Source organism: Rhinoraja longicauda, chromosome 26 (genome assembly GCF_053455715.1).
Source record: "Rhinoraja longicauda isolate Sanriku21f chromosome 26, sRhiLon1.1, whole genome shotgun sequence".
NCBI classification, from domain to species: Eukaryota; Metazoa; Chordata; class Chondrichthyes; order Rajiformes; family Arhynchobatidae; genus Rhinoraja; species Rhinoraja longicauda.
This window is the reverse complement of record NC_135978.1, coordinates 18,823,196-18,846,443: the sequence shown is the minus strand read 5'-3', so window position 1 is coordinate 18,846,443 and position 23,248 is coordinate 18,823,196. Positions and strand designations below refer to the sequence as shown.

At 42.1% G+C, this 23,248-nt stretch overlaps 1 protein-coding gene across 1 annotated transcript in view; it reads right to left on the bottom strand.

Moving 5' to 3' along the window:
* The window catches only part of mybbp1a (MYB binding protein (P160) 1a), a 69,458-nt gene that overhangs the window by 986 nt on the left and 45,224 nt on the right, over positions 1-23,248 (bottom strand). Inside the window, 5 exon segments of the mRNA XM_078422172.1 lie at positions 2,817-2,932; positions 4,463-4,564; positions 6,936-7,049; positions 19,482-19,550; positions 22,579-22,710. Of these exon segments, the coding sequence (XP_078278298.1) occupies positions 2,817-2,932; positions 4,463-4,564; positions 6,936-7,049; positions 19,482-19,550; positions 22,579-22,710 (533 nt within the window).

Sequence of the window (23,248 nt, the reverse complement as noted above, 5' to 3'; positions counted from 1 at the left end):
ACTGACCTGCCTGCTTGGGCACTGGAATGGTTTGCTCTTCAACTCTTATCAGGGCGGCACGGTGGCACAGCGGTAGAGTTGCTGCCTTACAGCAAATGCAGCGCCGGAGACTCAGGTTCGATCCTGATTATGGGCGCCGACTGTACGGAGTTTGTACCTTCTCCCCGTGACCTGCGTGGGTTTTCTCCGAGATCTTCGGTTTCCTCCCACACTCCAAAGATGTACAGGTATGTAGGTTAATTGACTGGGTAAATGTAAAAAAAATTGTCCCCAGTGTGTGTAGGATAGTGTTAATGTGCGGGGATCGCTGGGAGGCGCGGACTCGGTGGGCCGAAGGCCCTGTTTCCGCGCTGTATCTCTAAATCTAAAATCTAAAAAAAAAAATCTATCATCTCACCCTATAAGTACCCAATTGATCACTTTCGCCCTTGAAGTAGGCAATCCCACACTTTGCTGCACCAATTTCTTTTTCCTGTAGTTCTGTCACTCCATTTCTTAAATTCCCCTTTCTATCACTATTTGAATCTTTAATTCTCTGCAACTTCATCTGATTCAGATGAAGTTCATGCAACCAAAAATGAATCCTGTTCAGCACTGTTGTGCACATCCCATTTAAAACATTCTCTTTACTCTTATTCTTTATCACCCAATTCCCAACCGAGGTAGCTAGGTACCTTTCGAAGGTATTTATTCACAAAATGCTGGAGTAACTCAGCAGGTCAGGCAGCATCTCGGGAGAGAAAGAATGGGTGACGTTTCGGGTCGATACCCTTCTTCAGTCTGAAGAAGGGTCTCGACCTGAAACGTCACCCATTCCTTCTCTCCCGAGATGCTGCCTGACCTGCTGAGTTACTCCAGCAATTTGTGAATAAATACCTTCGATTTGTACCAGCATCTGCAGTTATATATAGCTAGGTACCTTGGTCTACACGGACAAGTTGGGCTGAAGGGCTCGCTTCCCTGCTGTATAACTTTGTGACTTTAATTACCGACGTATATTACAAGGTTACTTCTAATTCCATGCCCATTCATTTAAACTATTAATCTGTAGATAGCTATTACAATTTTACACCTTTTGCTAATCTTTAATTCTACAGATTGCATTTCTGCTTCCTCACCTTTAATGAAATCTTATTTTCATTGATGAAGCTGAGCTTTATTAATAATTTTATTCTTCTTCCTCTCCTAATTTCCATCACTCCTCTAAAGACTGAACATTAAAGCTGCCAGCTACCACTCTCTGGTTTTCTGGGCCGAATCTTGCTGAATCTAATAAGGGTTAGATATTTCAGAACTGCGAGTGGGTCCCGAACTCACAGTGCAAGTCCAGAGCTCTTCGAAATGGCAAAATGCTGGTAGTTTCCAGCAGTGCTTCAGGCCACAGTTGTAAAGAGTTGAATCTTGACCGTAGGTTAGTTTAAGCAAGCAGAAATACAATCCAACAAAACCTTCCCGCGCTCAATGACGTCAACAGACTACTTCCCAGCTTTCTCTTTTGTCAGGAGTCCCTGCCCAATTCAGTGTCTCCCAGCAGCTATAATCTTGGATGCACAGAAGTTCATTTTTCCTCAATGCTTCTTTTTATATTATGGAGCAGCTATGCACACAATATTCCAGAAATCAACCAGATTGGCCAAACAAAACCTTGATTTTGAGATACATACTGAACCCAGCCTGTATCTACTCCATCATTCAACAAGAGCATGCCTGATGATGTACCTTAGCACCATTTTCCTGTTCACATTGTTTACAGAGCGATTTTCTATTTCCTCTGACTTGTTTCTAGATACCTTCCATTTCCTTTCCTAAATATACACCGTGCTCTAACACTGCATTTGGGATCTCTTCCCAAGATTTCCTTAAAATGGATGTCATCTGTGTGGACTAAGGGCTTTAAAGCTCTCGTTTAATCAGTCTAGTTGTTATTTCTCCTCTTTTTATTTCAAATCTGATTACATAATTTCCAACATAATTTCCACCAAACCTGTCTCCCTGGAGAGTACTGAATCAGAGTAGTTACTGCCCTTGATATTGTCCTGTCCTTCCCTTGTGATCTGATTTCTATTCCAACCTTGTCGTGTGTCCTTGGAATATTTGGTACCTATTTTTTCCCCGTTCAACACTATGCTAAATGTTTCCAGTGCTTTTCTCATTTTCTGATATAGACGTGAATTCATTTTTATCCAAATTTAATTTTCAGCCCCTTGAAAACATTTTGTTTTCACACTATTACACTGATCACTAATGATCGTCTCCCTTATTTTATTTTTCTTGCATGCCCCAATTTAAGTTTCCATTGTTAGGCACAGTGGCAAAGCCACCATGTTGTGCTTCTTATGCACAATGTTATTCCCAGAGATACCATAAGAACTTCATTCCTTCTTACCACAACTGTCTAGTTAATGTTAGGGTAGGTGAAATCCTATAAGATTGCTAAACAAAAAGCCCTTACTTTAATTTGTTTGCATCGTTCTTTCCTCAATACTCTTCCACTATTTCTTGTTCTGAATGTTGCTGTCTTAAACATTTTTTCATGTGCCTCTATGCACATTGAATCTCATTTCAGTCTCACTGTGGCCTGTGTCATGTTTAATATTACCACTGCCACATCACTAATAAGTACACCTATTCTACCTCCCCGTTATACGTCACCATCTCTTCTAAATATTTAATAATCTTTATTTCAAGACCCAATTTTTCTGAAGCCTCATTTCCAGTCGTCCCCATTATATCTGATTCCAAGCAATATCGCACACAGTCCCTCTGCTGTGGAGCTTTAGAAACCAACCAGAATGGCAATCAGATGAGATTCTTACTTGAATCCAAGTAGCTTCATTACGTGCCAATATATATCAGAGATCTTGCCGAGATCTTTCAGCTCCTCCAGCGATTGCAGGACAGAAGTCAGCTCGGCTAACGAGATATCAAGACTCTGCAGTACAAAACACATCAATACTTAACTGAAATGCTAACTGAATATGAAAAGGGAATACAGGGGGGACCAAAAAACCCTGGTATAATAAATGAGTCCACTTAATAGTAAAAACCATCAGATCCGACCCGAATCTCGACCCGAAACGTCGCCCGTTTCTTCTCTCCTGAGATGTTGCCTGACCTGCTGAGTTACTCCAGCATTTTGTGAAATAAAAACCATCAGATCGATCACTTATATACCAAAAGTTCAAAGTACCTCAGGCCACTTTACGATTTCTGAAATACTTCCAAAACATTAACTGTTATAGTGTGGTGTTCTTGGATCCAGTCAATGCATGATAGAATTTAATTCCAAGAAGCACACATATTCTGAGCTCTCACTCTAATGTGTTACCAGAACAGCCCATGTGATAGATCTGGAGCAGCAACCCCAAGCCTTATCCACCCATTCTAGTGGTTTAGGTGTTCATTACTGATCTATTGGGAGCCCATGAGACACAAAGCAGGCTGACTAGGCATTTAATTTGCATTTATTACGTGGCAAAACTTGCAAGCTTATGAAACTTCTAAAAATAAAATCATCATTGTAACACTGGCTTAGTGTTGCCCAATTTAAGGTAAAAGGAAAAGCTGCAATCTACCTGTCCTCATTGTGAAATTGTAGCACGGTGACAAATTGAAGAGCTGAATTTAAAGACTGTCCTTAATTACATGATTTCCCAGAACTTTACAACCAATAATGCAATAATATGGTCATTGCTATAATAATCCAAGCAAGGGATAACTAACTATTGACCAGGACACCAATCCTTCTACTCAAGATATTGGAGCTTTTACAGATTCTTCCCCCCCCCCCCCCCAAAGCATTGGCAATATATTACAGGACCCTTCCTTCTCTATACCCATAGTATAATCAATCCAATGTGTTCTCTTATAATGCCCAATGCCACTAATGTTTTTGTCTTAAACCATATATGCATGGTATTTGAGAGGCTGTCATACAAGACCCAGCCTTTCAGTGTCCAGTAGTGTCAGGACCCTAAACTCCTGAAGATACCACCCCAGTCAGTAGCACTCCCAGCATTACAACAAAATGATATGCCCAAATCTCTGCAGATGGCCTTGAACACACAGTATCTAACTGAAGGAGACTGTCCTCCAAGTCTGAAAATCTATAAACAATCTCCACTCATCAAAACTTAAAATAGGCCAACTTATTTACTGACAACAACGCAAACTACAAATTGGAACAAGCTCAAGTGATTTATGGACTCGGTCCTCTGATTAACTCAAGGGACTCTCCAATAAATGGCTAATGTGTCGCCGTTATTCTTCTGTTCCTACAGTAAACCAGATGAGCCACATGCAGACTAATTAGGACATGTGGGTAGGGCAGTTTCAGGTGTCCATGCAATAATTTCTAATGTATCTGTTTTCTAACAATTTCGCCAATAGGAAAGAGATTTCAACAAAGATCAGGAATCAAAGATCAGAAATATTATCATGATTTCTTATTCTTCCCCTTTACCTGTTGAGTCACAGTCTTGATAAGGAACTGAATCAGCTCCAAGCATTTTCTAACCTCCTCCTGCTCCACCTTTAGTTTGACAGCAGTCACAGTCTTCAAACACTGTAGCAGAGGAATGAAAACAAAGTAAGGCATTCATCAAGAAACACAACATAATATTGTGTATTATACACAAATGCTTGGCCCTCGTACACTGCCGAGGCATCTCATCACCCCTATGCTACCTCTTATTCTGCTCCTTGAGGGCATTGTCTGGATTTGCACATTCTTATCCTAGTTCAAACTTTGCATGGCCTTGCATCTCTATCACATTCTAGAACCCAATTAGTTCTCTTGCAAATCTCCTAATCTGCTCATTTTCTGGATATTGAGCTCTATAAATCTGACCAAGTTTCTGTCGCTTACCCTCAACTATTTTTTGGGTTCTGTTTCAGGTTTTGTCAGACATTCTGCAACATTATCTAAACACAATCACTGATAGTGGATAGCGAAGCCAAGGTACTGGCATTCCTGACTCTACCAGTGTCAAGTGTGCTCTCAATGATGTTGTCTACCATCTGTTGCCTTGACCAACTGGACTACGATATTCAAAGTCCACGCGTAAACTATTTAACTGTGGCAGACAAGATAAGAGTCACACAAGTACAGTGTCCAACAGAGGCCTCTGGTTAGCGTTCCTAACAAGTGCTAAAGAGGTAATCAGGAAGCAGGGCATTGAAAACATTTCGACCTTTGTTTTTGCCCCAGACTTTCTTCCACCAGTGTTGCAACTGTATGATAAAACACTGCAATTTGACCCTGCTGTTTCAAGACAGATTAGGTGATGTGGCAGGATAAAACAGCACATTCTCAGACTTCAGTGACCATGTGTTGTAGATGAGAAGACCGTCTGGACAGTGCACATTAACTGGCCAATGCCAAAACTGGCAGTGTGCCAAGTACGTTAAATCAGTAGCCGTCTGTATGCCTCATTCTGCTGCTATAAACAACCTTGAACAATGCACCTTACCAGTAATGAAAGGCTGCTTGACAATAGCAAAAACAGTTTGGATAAATATTTGGGAACAAAGCAGACTTAGATAAATATTTTGCGGTCTTCCCAACTTATTTTGCGGGGAAGCAAGAAATCCTGTATTGTCCAGCGTTTCCTCCGGAGATGGAAGAATTTGGGTTGAATCGTGAGAAGGCAAAATGTAAATTCTTTTTTGGATAATGGATTTGACAGTCTATTTGATTTCTTCTGCTGTGTATAGAATACAAGGTTGCACCCTGACTTCTGTTCTCGGTTTTCTCGTTTCCAATCAGAGATAGCATAGCTTCAACCACAGATAAACGATAGCAAGATCTTGAGTTGAAACAAAGGGTCAGAATTGCTGCATTTCAGTGAATGAACAAAACTGCTTTACAGGAAACATACAATAGACAATAGGTGCAGGAGTAGGCCGTTCGGCCCTTTGAGCCAGCACCGCCATTCAATGTGATCATGGCTGATCATTCTCAATCAGTACCCCGTTCCTGCCTTCTCCCCATACCTCTTGACTCCACTATCCTTAAGAGCTCTATCTAGCGTTCTCTTGAATGCATTCAGAGAATTGGCCCCCACTGCCTTCTGAGGCAGAGAATTCCACGGATTCACAACTCTCTGACTGAAAAAGTTTTTCCTCATCTCCGTTCTAAATGGCCTACCCCTTATTCTTAAACTGTGGTCCCTGGTTCTGGACTCCCCCAACATTGGGAACATGTTTCCTGCCTCTAACGTGTCCAACCCCTTAATAATCTTAATCTTATACAATATCCCATTTAATTTTCTCTGTTATTTGTAATAAAAATTACATGTTGCTGGAAGCAAGACCTAAATAGCCTGGCAGCTTCATCAAGGCATCTTGAAATGGTGCACTCAGGGCATATCTTTTGGTAAAGCTTTTCCTATTAACCAAACATATCAAATCGCTAATGAGAAGTTAACAGTCTGATGAGGAAGTAAAGGGTAATGAATTCAAACTCATTTACAAATGTCCAAGAGAGGCAAAGACTGAACTGAAAAGAAGAGTAAAATATCTTATAATTTTTTTAAAATCCATGATAATTACATTTGAAGGAATGACTTCATAGTGCAGCGATTGAAAAGCAAAAAAAAAAACCCCCAGAAAATCCTGGATACATTCAGCAGATCTATGGAGATCTATGGAGAGGCAGGCAGGTTAATGACCCCCTCATTTTGTGGTGTAGTATTTAATTTTCAACATCATCTTCGGGCGTAATGCTGATGTCAAATGACAATGTTCTTCGCCTCAGGGAGAACAGCATGTCCTGATATTAACTCTTGATTTTCATTTAACTGCAGATTGCAAGCCAATTTACAAATAAATCATGAGATTCACTCTTGCTACAACAGTAAATTCTGGAGTACCGTACCCGAGTACATCTTGGTTTCGGTTATTTGCTTAATCAAAAGTTTGAGGAATTCAATTACCTGTTTGACTTGACTAATAACTTCAGTGATGAGCTCGTTCCACTTGTCGCCTGGGAAAGATCGCCTCACATCCTGGGATTGGAGAGCCTGCAGGACGAGACAGCAGGCCTGACCCTGCAAAATTGGTAAAGATTGATCAAATGCAGCGACCACCACAAAAGCTCTCATCAAAAGAAACAATTCCACACATCCCTTCCTCAAGGGTACTTGAGTACAGGATCAGCAGGCGGCACCGTACAATGGCGGCCTCGCCAACGGTCTGTCTCGTCCTTTTCTACTTATGTTGTTTTTAGTCTGTTGTTAAATGTACGTTTTAGTGTATCTTTAGTTTTGTATTATGTGGGTGTGGGGGGAACTTTTTATCTCTATCCTGGACAGAGATGCGACTTTTCCGTACTGTATCTCTGAAAGCAGTATTTTGTTATCTCGAAGAAACAAAACTGGAAAATACGGATGAAAAGCAGGTCTGTATACACGCAGCAGGTCTGTATACACGCAGCAGCTCAGCCAGCGAGAATGTTTAGCACAAGTGACCTACGACCTGCGCTTGCGCGGTCGAGATACCGAACTCGCTTATTCTGGGAAAATGCAAACTGCAGCTACAGACTGGCAGCTACTGTGCAGTATAAGGAATGCAATCTGAAGCAGCTATTTAAACATGAAACAATTTGATCTTTGCTCATCACATGATTATTCCATCAGGTTTGCAGCTGTAGGTTTCTGTTGCTATATAATTAGCCTCCTAGTAAATACATTCTTGCTCTTCACCCTGGGCAGAATAATTGGACAATGAGATATATACTAGAGACACAAAGAACGGCAGATCCTGGTTGGTATCTTGTGCAAAACACAAAGCGCTAAAATAACTCAGCAGGTCAGGCAGCATTTCTGGAAGACTTGGATAGGAGACCTTTCTTCAGACTCAGCCAGGGGATGAAAAAAGAGGTGGGGGCAGGACAAAGCTAGGCAATTATTTACTAACTTTGTGAATGAACCACCGAGTCTATGGTGCCCTTTAGAATGTATCGGCCTTCTCACTCATGCCACACATAGCAGTCGAACCACAGTTCAAGAAAGCCACAGATTATTTGATGGAAACCAATATCCCACTGCAAGAGGGAAATTTCTCTGAAATGAGTGTTATCAAATGATAGTGGTAACACAGCTTTGAGTGAGAGGTAACATTGTATTGTGGCGCGTCGGTAGAGGCCCGAAATAAAGGCAAGGAGCCAGGTATTTTGGGGGCGTTATGGTTTTAATACACGGTTATCAGACGGGTCGAGTCTGCCGGAATGGTTTCGCGCCCAAAACCTTGTCCTTATATATGTAGTCCGGACCGCCCTCCTGGACTGGTCCATTTCCGTGCCGAGGGGTCGGTAGTGGTATGGCCCGACCCTTGGGAGCCGCCACAGGACCACCCCCCCCCCCAGAACCGGAGGCACGAAGCGCACCGGTGGTCGCACAACCCGACCGGACCGCGTACGGTAATCGGTCGACAGAGGGGCCGGCGGAGGCACAGTTGGAGGGACAGGTGGTGGGACCCGCAAAGGTGGGCGACCTCGTGGCCGAGGCTGGGCAACCCGCACCGGTTGGTCAATGTCTAAGTGGGCCAGCTTCAGGCGGTCAATTGACATTGACACTTGGGCGCAAAACCATTCCGGCACTCGACCCATCTGATAACCGTGTATTAAAACCATAACGCCCCCAAAATACCTGGCTCCTTGCCTTTATTACGGGCCTCTGCCGACGCGCCACAGTATCAACATATGTTGCTATTTACCAAACAAGTAGAAACAAAGAACTGCAAATACTGGTTTATACCAAAGACACAAAGTGCTAAAGTAATTCAGCGGGTTAGGCAGCATCTCTGGAGAAAAAGGACAGGTGACGTTTCGGGTCAGGACCCTTCTAGAAGAGCACTGACCTGAAACATCACCCATTTTTTTCTCCAGAATGCTGCCTGTCCGCCCCGCTGAGTTTCTCCAGCGATTTGTGTCCAGCTTTGTTGCTATTTACAATTTGGTCTTGGCACAGTAAAAGCCAACTAGTGCAGTGGCTACCAATTCAAAATGTAAATAGAAAATGGCAAGTATTTCCAGATCAGTGGTGCTCTACTGACCTCAGAAGGCTGAAGACAAGCCCCATTCTAAGGTAGGCACAGGATACAGGTACCATTTGATAACTATACTGAGAAAGTTTTGCAATGTCTGAAGTGCTATCAAGACACTTAAGTGAGGCTGCACCTGCCTTCTCAGATGGACTTAAACTATACAGAAACAATGGCTTGAAGAAAGGTCACTCCCAAATGCTATCAAATAAAGGGATGGAAACACTAAGCAGGTTAGGCAGCATAACTAACTACAATACCCAACCAGCTGCAAAACATTTTTTTTTCTGGCAATTATAATGCATGCGTGCCTCGTGGCGCCACGGGAGAAGAATGAGGAGGAGATAATGACTTTTCTTTGCCTTCCATCACAGTGAGGGTGTGCTTGGAGCAATCACTGTGATGGCTGTTTGTGTTAAAATTGTATCTGTGTGTCCTGTGCTTTTTGTTGTCTACTGCCGGACCCTGACGTGAGAGGACGCTGGCACTGTTTGTTCGCCGCTTCTCCATCAGGATAGTTTGTGTTTGTTTTTATGTTATGACTGTTTTTGTAAAGCGCTTTGAGCACCTGATAAAGCGCTATATAAAATAAATGCTTATTATTTGTACATGATGAAGTGAAAGTAACTGGAAGTTGAAATAATATACCCTACATTGTGGGGACTTTCATCAGGATACAAATAAAATTTGACATGCCACTTTGTATAACGTACACTATCCCCAAAACTGTGCACAATAATTTTGTTTAATAACTTCTTGATTGCATTAACTGGCCATCGCCATTAGCAAGTCAACAGACATGTCTAATAATGAGTGCTCTTCCAGATTCAGCAACAAGGATCTCACTGGAATGGATGGAATTCCAATTTATTTTTAAGTCAATGTCCTACAGAAACAAAAAAAAATGTAAACACCATCTTTTGACATGTCTCTCAATAGTCTGGTGACAACCTGTAATTGCTTGTACACCTCCAGGCACTCCTGAGAACTATTTTAACAATTAAACCCCACCTCTTTTAATGGTTAAAAGATGTGGGTGGGTTCAGCATTATACAGGATTTCCAAATTTGCTGCCAAAGTCTGTTAGAAACAACAAACCTTGCACTGATGCCCAACTGTGATATGATGGACTTTAATTAAAGACATAGTTCATGTCCCATTTGCAATTATATACGTGTGTGGGTTTCTGACACATCAAGAGTAAATCCAGCAATACCTGCAAAATGGAATAGCTGGGGATCCAGTGATGATCCCTGCAGCCCAGCAGTGCCCACAGCCTTCTAACCCAAAATTAACCCGTTCATTCCTGTTCTGTTTTTGCACTTCCCCATGCCACCAAAACTAATAGCTATCCCCAAACTGATCGTGGAGATCAAAAAGTGCAGAGGTATGGAGATGAAGACTGGAGCCATCTATGATGCAAATGTTCTGATTTTATGTCTTTATTGTAATTTTATTTTTCTTGAAATCGCACGGCACAATTAAAGAAAGAAAAAGTAAGTCTCGGTTAATGTCATCTTCCCATTCAGGACTCAATTCACCCCTTCAAAGTGATACAACAAATTTTCTTTGCACCCTGATGAAAATGTCCAGCAATACGTGGAATCTTATTCAACTTCAACTTGCTTTCACTACATCATAACAGCTGCGTCGTTCAGTTATCGGAAAATAATTGATTCTCAGCTTTTTGGGTATTTTAGCTACATAGATTGAAAGTGATAACTGGCTTCCTAAAGCATCAGTAACAGTCAATGAATTAAGTCTTCATGAAAAAAGTGAAGAACATTGAAGATAAATTGGGGTGGATCTCATTACAAATGCAGATGGTTCCAAAGAGAAGTTCTGGCATTTAGCAATTTAAAAGACTGCAAGTCTGTACCTTCACATGCGTTGTGAAACGTGGAAATCACCAAGTCACTGAACAACAGGCAACACTGAAGGTAGACACAAAATGCTGGAGTAACTCAACGGGTCAGGCAGCATCTCAGGAGAGAAGGAATGGGTGTCGTTTCGGGTCGAGACCCTTCTTCAGACTTCTTGAACCAAAACGTCACCCATTCCTTCTCTCCTGAGATGCTGCCTGACCCGCTGAGTTACTCCAGCATTTTGTGTCTACCTTTGATTTGAACCAGCATCTGCAGTTATCTTCCTAAACAGGTAACACTGCATCTGTCAGTGGCACTAGATGGCTGAAAGTTGGGGTATCCAGAGTCCTGTTGGACTTCAGTGGCTGCCCAGTAACTGACTGTAGGTATTACAGGGCTACAGCTCTACTGTACTTCAGACTGTGCTCTGGAGTCCCAAATTTCCATTCAGCTAATTGTTGGAATACTTGCATTTCAAAACGCATTTGCTGGACTTTAAGCAAACTGCACAGTTCAATTCCTTACTGGTTCTCCTCGAGGGAAAATCGTAATAACGACCGGGAGAATTTTATACAAGTAATTCACTGATGAACTTCCTAATCTGAGATCACGAGAATCCACAAATGCAACTGAATTAAAGTGGAATTCCCATTAAAAGTTACTAACAAACTCCAGCCACCCCACAACTAAATCCAAAACACAGTAAAATTGCTTGTCTGCTTTTCATGCACCCAGAGATCACAGGCAACCTGCATAAATAGTTTTTTTTGAAAATAAATTGAAAAGGTGAGGTTGATTTTAAGTGTTCACAAAATAATTGTGAAAATGTATTTTTAGTTTAAGTTTTTTTTACAAACAGCCCGTTGTTGGCTGATTGGTAGCAACATCCTCTGAGGTTTGGCACTTCATATAACAGTGGGTCGAGCCATTCATTTGATTTATTTTGGTTGTATTGTTTAGCCTTACACAATACAATTGCAGTGTAAAACATTTAAAAGGCTAAAGACATTTAGTGCAGCAATCTACTTGAATGTTTATGCGTGGAATACCAGCGTACAATGAAAGGTGATGTTCTTTGAGCAATTCTCACGCAAACAGCATATTCATGCAACTGGCAGTCACATTTCTGAATGGCTGAGAAGATACTGCATTAGACAATTCCACTCCCCCGAGAAAGGTATCACATTTCTTTGTGTTATTTTGGAGTTAAATCTGAATAACAACGCACTAAAATTGACAGTGCAGTCAGAGGTGAATTATTGACTTCTTCGTTTCTTCCAGTGTACAGCTAGCTCCCTCTGCAGCACATTTTATAACCAGACTATTGCTGGGACCAAGCAATAAAAGAGACATCTGACAGTCAAACCACACCCTCAGGATGACCATACAAGATATCAGGGAAGGATGAACATTATCATTCTCAATAATATCATCGATAAACATTATCGATCTTCAATTGAAAATACAAAATAGACGCAGCTGGTAGAGCAAATGGTGCACAATGTCAGTGACCCAGAGTTCAATCCTGCGTTCGGGTGCTGTCATGTGGAGTTTGCACGCTCTTCCCGTGACTGTGCAAGTTTTTTTCCAAGTGCTCTGGCTACCTCCCACATCCCAAAGATGCTTGGATCGATAGGTTAATTGTCTGTTGTAAATAAGTGGTAGAATCTTGGGGATGGTGATGGGAACACGGGGAGAATTAAAAGGGGGATTGTTGTAAATGATGACTGATTTTTGGCCCGGACTACCTGTTTCCATGCTGTATCTCTCCATGACTATAAAACTAAGTGAATGAATTAAAGATAAATCCTGTCAAATATGAGAACTAGTGCACGACTCCTATCTTTGCATATACAACAAATGGCAAAAATAAGTCTGTGACAGCACTGAAATAAGTCAATCTGCTCAAAGTTTAAAAGCAGCTCTTAAATTTTACAGTAATTTAAAAAGAACACTTTCCCTGAAAAATAGCTCAAACGCGTCAATCCTCATATGATATAAGCTGAGAACTTTCTCTTCTGGTTTTGGATCCAAGATAAATGCAGTTGATGATATGGGACTTTTTTTGTTTAGTTTAGAAATACAGTGCAGAAACAGGCCCCTCAGCCCACCCAGTCCACGCTGACCAGCGATTACCGCACATTAACACTACCCCACACACACTAGGAACAATTTACACTTATACCAAGTCAATTAACCTACAAACATGTACGTCTTTGGAGTGTGGGAGGAAACCGAGGATCTCTGAGAAAACCCAAGTGGTCACGGGGAGAACATACAAACTCTGTACAGAGTTTGGGATCCCGTAGTCGGGATCGAACCCGGGTCTCTGGTGCTACATGTGCTGTGCTGTAAGGCAGCAACTCTACTGCTGCGCCACCGGGATATTCATCTGATGGCAGGCAAAGCAATATAAATTGCCTTGGGTACTGCATTAAAGTGTTTGCCTGGACTACAGTCTCCAATATAGCAAGGTACCAGAAGGAACTGAAGGGTTAAGTTAAAAGAAACCTGTGCCTTTGATCTATGTTCAAATTACAGACAAGGTAGTAAGTACTAAATTACTCATGAGCTCATCTTACATACATTTTAGGAATGTTTCCAATTTAGCCAGGTTAACACCTGGTTACTCATGCACCCAAATAACTGCACATGTTCTTTTTGCATACCTTACTGCCACGCATAGGTACGAAGCCAGGAATTATGTAGCATGACAGCACAGATTCACACGCCCGTGTTGGAGTGGAAGGATGCCAAGCACGTAATTAGCAAATCTGACTGAGCTTTTTCCCTTACGTTAATAATTATTAGGTAACTGTGATGATGGACTCTGACTCTGAAGAAGAGTCTCGACCCGAAACGTCACCCTTTCCTTCTCTCCAGAGATGCTGCCTGCCCCGCTGAGCTACTCCAGCATTTTGTGTCTAGCTTTATGTCATCAGAGTTTGGCTACAAAAGGTACAGTCATGCACATATGTATAAGGTGAATACAAATGATAATTTACCTGATCTAAGTATCTGCCAAATATTGATTTGACAGACTAATTGGAAGTGAGTGACTAAGTCTGCAGGGTCACAATGTTGGGAGAGACAGTAGAAAGAGGGATGGCCTCATCGGAGGAGCTCAATCAGTGTGGATCAGTAACATCTCCTCCTCACTGACCATCAACACAGGTGCTCCTAAAGGCTGCGTGCTTAACCCGCCAGCTCTACTCTCTTTACACCTACAACCACGTGGCTAAGTAACACTCCAATTCCATCTATAAATTTGCCAATGACACCATTGCTGTTGGTCAAATCACAGGTGATGATGAGTCAGCGTACAGATGAGAGATTGAACATCTGGTTGAGTGCAGTCGCAACAACAATTCCGCCCAAAAATCTAATCATCGATTTTAGAAGGAGGAAAGCAACAGACCATAAGCCATTTTTCACTGGTGGGTTGGCAGTGGAGTGAGTTTGCAGCTTCAAATTCCTGGGCACTAATGTTGCATATGGCCTGTCCTGGGTAGAGTACAAAAGTATAATCATGAAGGAGGCGTGCTAGTGACTCCACTTTTAGAAGTTTAAAGAGATTCAGTATATCTCCAAATACTCCTGTAGATATCCTGTAGAGTATCCTGGCTGGCTACATCATGGTCTGGTAAGGCAATTCCAACACACAAGAATGCAAGAGGCTGCAAAGAGCATTGGACAGCCCTGTCCAAGGCAGACACAGCCTCCCCACCATTGAAAACATCTACACAAGTCTCTGCATCAAGGCTGTTGCATCTATCAACAAGGAACCTCACCATCCTGGCCCTCTTCTCGTTGCTATGATCGAGCAGGCGGTACAGAAGCATCAAGTTGTACATCACCAGGTTCAATTGAATGGCTGGTTCGACAATATAATTTAAGCGAAAGCATGCTGTAGGATACAGAATACCTGGCTTCCTCCTAGTGGACAAGTGATGTACAATTGCAAATATATTTGCAGTACAACAGTGGCACAACATGATTACATATTAAAGCACTGATGTCTCTTGATAGTTTACAAGGTTAACTAATTATAACATAGTCTGATTAGTTGCCGCGACAGGAATTTAAGCATAATCCCTCTTATTAATCGCATCAAAGTCCATTAGTGGAAGAAAGTAGGTAGTAGAGTCATCTTAAAACTGGGCAGGAATGATAGGGAGGAATGTCTATCAGATTACAAATGATTAGTCAGTGGGTTTGAGACTTCAATCTTACCCTGGGAACTACAGCCCCATATGTAAAGTGGAATTCTCAGCAGTAGGGAACAATCGGGTGCTGGTAAACATCCCACATCACCAGCAGACATGCAGTGATGGATTAGTACCAGGTGAATGCAATATTAAAAAATTGCACAGACCCAGAGACAACCTTCTCAGCTTTACTGTGGCAGAAGGAACCGACAAGATGCGCCATTATCAAAAAGCTGTTAAAAACAAACACCACCAATACACGCCTCCTGTGGTGTACCGTTGCTGTATGTCACAGCAGCAGGATGAAGGACATCTGAACACTAACTGAACACTATTAATGCAGAACCATCACATTGTCATCCAGGATTATCATTTAAAAACCCACGAGACACCAGAGTTGGAAACAGTGGTGACCTAGGAAAATGTGGCTATTTAGTCAGACATTGTGACAACAAACATGCAAAAAGCCGTATTCTTGTTCTCTGTGCTCAGCATGCTCTTGGGTTATGCAACCTCAGCATGAATTAATTAAGCACAGAAACGATTACACTGTCAAATGAAGCCACAAACCTGGCAAACAACAGCATCATAGAGTGGTTACGGGTGAGAAACACAATTTAGGTCTACAAGTAGATAGCGACCCACTGAAGGAAGAACAGCAGAATATTTCACAAATGTTATTGAAGATAGTTCTCCGAGCATATCTAAGAGTTCAACTGCTAATAATTGTAAACATTGTTTTGTTCCATTTTCTTTTGGGGTCCATCTTTAGATTTAGTCAGGGAGTTTGGGAGTGGGGTGTGGCTACATACACATATATGTATTCAAGAAGGTGGAGAGTGGAAGAAGTTGGGTTAATTGCAGACGTGTAATCACTTACAATAGACTTATATTTAGCTCTTTGAGCATTGTCAATAGTTTCATAAGGTGCTTGACAGAAATTTGATGTAAACTGTGACTGGACCAATATGGAGATAGTAGGTCAAGTGAGAAAAATAAGGAAGAGAAATTGATATGAAGCAGAAGGTTAAAGGAAAGGAAGGGGTTTAGGAAGCTTAGGGTGTAGACAGGCAATGACATGGCTGCCAATTGAGAAGACAAAAAGGTAAATGCGTAAAGGCGAGAGTTACACATTTCAAAGGGCAGGGTTTAATTTTACATCATACTACAAGCAAATACAGTCAATGCTTTAAATACATTTGAGATCATTCATTGCATCAAAAATAAAAAAGGCTCTTCAGTTGTACCAAGGAAGTACCAGTCTTTTTGCACTCAATCAATGCTCATTCATTCATGGAGTCGTACAGCATGGAATCAGGCCCTTCGGCCCAACTTGCCCAAGCCGACAAAGATACCCATCTCCACTAGTGGCAGTTGTTTGGCCCGTACCTTTCTAACCAATTCCCATCCATACACCTATCCAAATGTCTTTTAAATGTTATTATGGTGTCTGCCTCAACTACCCCCTCTGGCAGCTCGATTGCCACTTTTGGTTCCTATAAAATCTTTCCCCTTTTTATCTTAAATTGATGTCCTCTGGTTCTAGATTCCCATGCTCTGGATAAAAGACTGCATATACCCTATCTATTCCCCTTATGATCCAATACACCTTTATAAGATCACTCTTCATTCCTCCTGTGCTCCAAGGAATAAAGTCCTATCTTGCCCAACCTCCCCCTATAGCTCAGAACCTAAAGTCGCAGCAATGTCCTTGTAAATCTTTGCAATCTTTCAAGCTCAACATCATCTTTCGTACAGTTACAGTAGGGTGACCAAAACTGAACACAATACTACTAATGTGACTCCAAATAAAAATTGCTCCAAATGCTTAGCTGGTTACGAAGCTGCTGTGGTGATAAAAGTAATGAAAGTTTTACGTCTTTGGCCTTTCATTAGAACTAGGACTAAAATTAGAAATGAAAGATGCAGAGCCATGAAAAGTAACTGGAAAGACTGGTTGCCTGAAATTGTAAAATACAATGTTTACTAAGAGATGTATTTGTTTAGTCATGAGATGAACTATTTCTTATGTTTACAATGCTTTGATAGGTAGGTTCCCTCTTTGAAGAAATGAAACACTCCCAATAATGATTGCTATTTATGGTAATGCAGTTGACATTCAGGAACATGTACCAATGAAGCCTCTCTCTTTTGACTGTAGCAATAATTACGTACACCATGGAAGTCCAAGAGAGCTCAATAACTTGAAACTGCTCGGCTTGTTGAACCAGTACGATTTACAAGAAGCACAGGTTGGAGTGATGAAGCAGGTCACCCTGCTCTGACACCCAGAGTCCAAGCATCCTGGATCATATCCCCTGGGATAGACACAAAATGTTGGGAGTAACTCAACAGGTCAGGCAGCATCTCTGGAGAAAAGGAACAGGTGACGTTTCGGCTTGAGACCTTTCCTCAGACTGAGATATCCCTTGGGGAAATAGGTTTCATGCTGATCAGGCCTGGTATCCCAGGTATTAAGCAGCTCAATGCCTTATTCCAATAAGCACAGGCTTCCAGGAACCCAGATGGCAATTGACAAACATTCAGGAGGACCAGCCAAGAAATGAAGCATCAGCAGCTGAAGATTGCCAGGCCGCAGTTGTTACCACCACAAGAATGTGCAAGGTGGCAAATTCAACCAAATATTCCTCACTTGCTCATCTAGCATTTATGTTAATTCTATATAGGATCCTATGCTTTATTAGAAGACCAAGGAACTGAATTCTAGAGGCGAGGTGAACTTGACTCTGCCTTTGACATCAAGATATCATTTGACGCAATATGATATTAAGAAGCCCTGGTAAAACAATGGCATTGGATGAAAACATTTTTAATGGAATCAAACCTTGCACAACACAAATTGGCTGTGGTTGGTACAGTTCAATCATCCCAGCCACAGATCATCAATGCAGGAGCTCCTCAGGGCAATGTCCTGGGCTCAACCATCATCAGTTGCTAAATCAATAACCTTATTCCCATCATAAAATTGTTAATAATCGCACAACGTTCAAAAGAATTTGCTGTGGCTCAACAAAGTAAGCAGCTAGACTGAGCCAATATTTGGGCATGGGCTAATACGTAATAATATTCATGTCACAAGGTACCCAAGCAATAACCATCTCCAACAAGAGTGACACCAAATGCCTATCCTCCGTAAAGAATTACTTTAACCATCGTCAACTCCTCACCATCCTTGAATGGAGACAACTACAGCAGCCACATAAATCCTGTGCTCACAAGAGTGTGTCAGACTGGGTACAGTCTGGCAAGTGAGCTTTCTCTCACCCTCAAAGTCTCTCCATCATCCAAACCACATCTGGAGTGCAAATATAAAACCCTTCATCTACCTCGATGAGTGAAGCTTCAATAATATTCTACGTTTTCCAAGGCCAACTCCAAATTCACCATCCTAATTCCCTCCATCAGTTGCACACTGTAGCCGCAGTGACCAAATACAAAGCACACTTTAGGACAAGGGGAACGGGTGCTTGGCAATACCATCTGTAGCTTTGCCAAGTTGCACACTATCCTTACTTGGAAATATGTCATTGGGTCAAGAGCTTGGAACCTCTTCTCCAATGGCACAATGTGCATACTTTTACTAGAAGGACTGAAGTGGTTTAAGGTGTCAGTTCACCCTCATCTTAAGGGTGCTTAGGGATAGATAATACTGGCCCTGCCAGTAATGCCAAAACACAAAAAAAAAAGAAACATAAACCATTATAAGTCACTTGATTAGTCTCGGTCTCAAATCAAGTACCGTGGGCAACATACATTAAAAGCAGAGGAAAAAGATGAGGAAATGAGTTTGATGTAGAAGAATTATAAATCCATGGTGCAAATGAATGGCGAGGATAGATGTGAGAACTGTCCACGTGGCAGAGGTCACATCATCCGAAGGGTCACCAATGTAAATGAGAAGAGACTAGACCAAGGGAGAAAGGATGATGGGGAAAATTAGTTGCGTCTAGAAAAACTGGGATCGCTCACTTTAGATCAGTCATCAAGGAGAAAATTAATAAAAGTGTTAAAGGGACTTTGACAGTATGGGAAGAGTGGCAAGCTGCCAACGCAGATATTTTACTATTTTACTTAGTAAATTGATAGTATGATGGAAACACGAGAAAAAATTGAAAGCGTACCAGGAAAGTGAAGACAAGTAGACAAAATTAGAGAGATGGAATGGGCACAATGGTAAATTAGCACCTTCCACATTGAAAGATTCTGAAACTATAACTGTTCCCAATCTGTGAGAAATAGTTGTCCTCCTATCATTTGACCAGGGAGCAAATCTGCTTAAGGCTTCATTAGAATAAAATCTGCTAAGGTTCAACACAGTGAGAGGCCCAAGTGTATCGTTTCTTACCCGCTGGTGTTCTCGGATTCCATCAGTGATGGACACAATGGCAAGTGGCAACAGCCGTTCACACATGACCTGAAATAGATGGGCAGAACAATCCATGTTAATAAATACACTAAAGACAGGATGTTGCAAGTAGATCTTGTACTGGAAACGTACAACATGCAATGAACCTGCCTGACAATGTACCATGAAGGAAATTGCAGTTCTGGATGGGCTCATGGGAAATATTGCTCGCTCTCAGTAAAATGCTTCAGTCATGGGATTGTTGCAACACTGAAGGTGGCCCTTCCCACCTACACAGACTTTTAGTAGTACAATCCACTACATCCCATTTCCTTGCTCTTCCCCCAAAAGTCTGCAAAGTTTTAAACCAATTCCGTTTTGAAAGTCCTGACTGTTTGTACTAACACCACCCGTGCATGCAGCGAGTCACGATTATCCCGAGAAAGAAAAAAATTCTCACACTAGTCTAACTCCATCATATCTTTGGGCCAACATTATACAATGTGTTCTATTTGGTTCTTCATGTATCTGCTGATGTGACCCCACTAAACCAGTCATGATCTTATACATCTCTATTAATTCTCAAAATTTAAACATTAAAGACATATTGTGCATTTTAACATTAATGTACTGCATCTTGGGTAAAGGGAGATCACTGGCTCCTGGTCTACTGAATACCAGTGACACACCTATGTACGAACCAGTTCCCATAATGTTAAATTCAAAAGTCCAACATATATACATACATTCATTCCTACAAAAAGCAGAACTAGTTTCCTCTCTCTCTCTCTCTCTCTCTCTCCACTTTTAGTAATTGTTCATTCTTATCAGTTTTACTCGTTTTTGATGCCATTCACTACAATACTGTGAAGGTGTGATTACCACATCATGTGATTTTTGTGTATTTTCCATCACAGACAAAATCAATGACTGCATAAAAACGGAATCTGCTCCTTACTAGTCATTGACTATATAATAACAATTTCAGTGAACCAAGATAAGGTTAGAGAGAGCATGGGAATCATTGCTCCAGTGGAGTTGAAAAGGACGGGAAAAGGTGCCGGACAATTAAAAGGGCTCAGGATACCACACATTAGCAAACTTAAAAGTATGGAATGGGGTCCTTTGTGAGCTTAGGAGTGCAGAACTAGGACACTCGTGATTTCAAAGGGTACCCAGGAAACAAAATCAAGGAAGCCAGACCCTAAACCATCAGGATCTCCAAAAAACAGGAGAATGGAAAACTTAGTCTTATTGGATTAAAATGTTGCATATTGGGAGTCAGAATATTTTTGTAGAAAGCAACAATCACACTTCCACTATGTCCTCCATGCATCTTACACAAACTGATCAAGCTTATCTTCACAAACTGAATTTCCACTGACAAGATGTTCATCTAAATTTACTGCAAATTATCTGCTCCACAGTATGTTCACAGTCAGTCTGGGCACAGATGGACAGCATGGTGAGAGTCAGATTCACAACGGGATGCCCTTGCACTTCAGATATCACATGGAATATTTACACAGCCAAGAAGACTGGTATTTAAGGGGAGGGGGGGGGGGGGGGGGGTGTGGTTGGGGGAAACTTTTTTCATCTCTTCCCTTGACGGAGATGCGACTTTTTCCATATCGTATCTCCGTCTGCACTGCGGCCTTGACATCGTGGTGCTGGCGGTCCCTTTGTTCGGGATCGACTGCGGGAGCTCCAACCGCAGGAGCTTCAACCGCCCCGATCGGGGGAGCTCCGATCGCCCCGTTGCGGCGGCTTTGATCGCCGACTGCGGAAGCTTCGATTGCCCCGACTGCGGATGTTTCGATCGTCCCGACCGCGGGAGAAAAGGAGGAAGAAGGTAAAAGTTATTTGTCTTCCATCACAGTGGGGAATGCGCGGTCGCCGAAAAGCAAGATGGACTTGCTGCCTGCGCTGGTGGGGACTCGGAGGGATTGCCGTGAGTGCAGTGATCTTGGTGTTTGCAGGGACATCGCGCCATGGGGACATCAGAGAGTCTGGTGCAAGTGTGGACGGCTTTCTGACTGTTCGGGCGGACAGGGACTGCAGAGAGAGTGACAGCGGTCGGTACGACTCTGGTCACATCTCGGTGAAGGAGCATGTGTGTGGCCCGGACATTGGACTGTGGATCTCTGCTTATGCTGTGTGCCCTAGGGATTCTCACACGCCGCTGTGGTGGCTGTTTATGCTTAATCTTTATGTCGTTTTGTATCTTGTTGCTTTTTTGGGTATGACTGTATGGTAAATCAAATTTCACTGTACCTCTGTACACATGACAATAAAGGACAATTGAACCATTGAAAAATCTATGTATTGATATGGGGAAGGGACACATTCTTGAACTGTTGGGATCAAATGGATTTTTGCATCATAAAATGGAGCGCATGCATTATGAATATCTTCCCCTGCTTGATCATGAGCAGGCTCAGTTTGGTGCAACAGTCAATAAAGGCACCAATTACAAAGTAATCAAGCAGAAAGATCCAAGTTCGGTTCAGTGAAACCCATCCTGAATCAGATGACAGGCTAATTTTTGCCCCAATCTCCATTAATTGGGACTTGCAGAGGTACAAAGCATGTCGGTCCAGACTAGGATGGGATTAGACAATGCGGGCTTTCCCATGGATATATTATAATTATCAGTCTACTTCCATATTAAACAGTGTGCTTTTCAGGCACAACAAATCACCTGGTCAGGCTGACCAAAACAAAGCCTGAAAACTGAATCTGTGTTCAATTGGCTGGTCACAGTTTTGGTCAGTAAAACTGGCATCAGTGCCCAGGGAATAAGGAGAGAAAGAAAAGAACATTAGTTAGTGTCCCTGGTCCTGACCATGATCAACCTTTGTAAACATTCTGATTGAGCTCTGCCAAGATTGAGATGGGTAGTAACGAGGACACACACACACACAAAGCTAATTGAATGAATAGGCAGCAAGACATGCGAACATTTACCCAACATAAACATCGATAATTTTAGAGGGAGGAATTGGCAGGGAGCAGAGGACACAAAAGGCCCATTTTTCTAAGCACAATATAGTTTGTAGTTCACCTTTACTTAAAATTCAAGCTCCTTTTCACTTACCGGGAAACGACTGAAGAGATTAACGAACATGGATCCAGTTAGGGAACACTTCCGCCTGGTCATAAACAGCGTCAGGGCCCCCTGATAAAGTTCAGTCACTTTGTTCATGTCCATGTTTCCGAATGAATCAACCTGCAATAAACTTTCATCAGGTTAAATCTGATCGCACTAGATTGGCCACTAATAGAACCAGGAAAAATGCAAATCAAAATGAATCCTTTTTACATTGATTTTTGACAAAACAAGTTACATTTTTCCCAACATCAATTGATGTATTAATGGATGAGGTAGTTCTCCTGCCTCATCCCCTTCCCATCCGCTCCCCTTCCCAAGCCAATTGGCTTCTTTAGTTTAGAGATACAGTAGGGAAACAGGCCCCTCGGCTCACCGAGTCTGCACCGATCACCGATCACTAGTTCTATCCTACACACTTTACAGAAGCCAATTAACCTACAAATTTGCATGACTTTGGAATGTGGGAGGAAACCGGAGCACCCGGAGGAAACCCACGTGGTCACACGGAGATCGTACAAACTACCTAGACATCTCCCAGTCAGGATCGAACCCGGGTCGCTGGTGCGGTAAGGCAGCAACCTTACTGGTGTGCCACTGTGCCGCCCTTTGCATTTAGTTGACTGACACTGTCAATATCCTTGCCCTCTCAGTACTG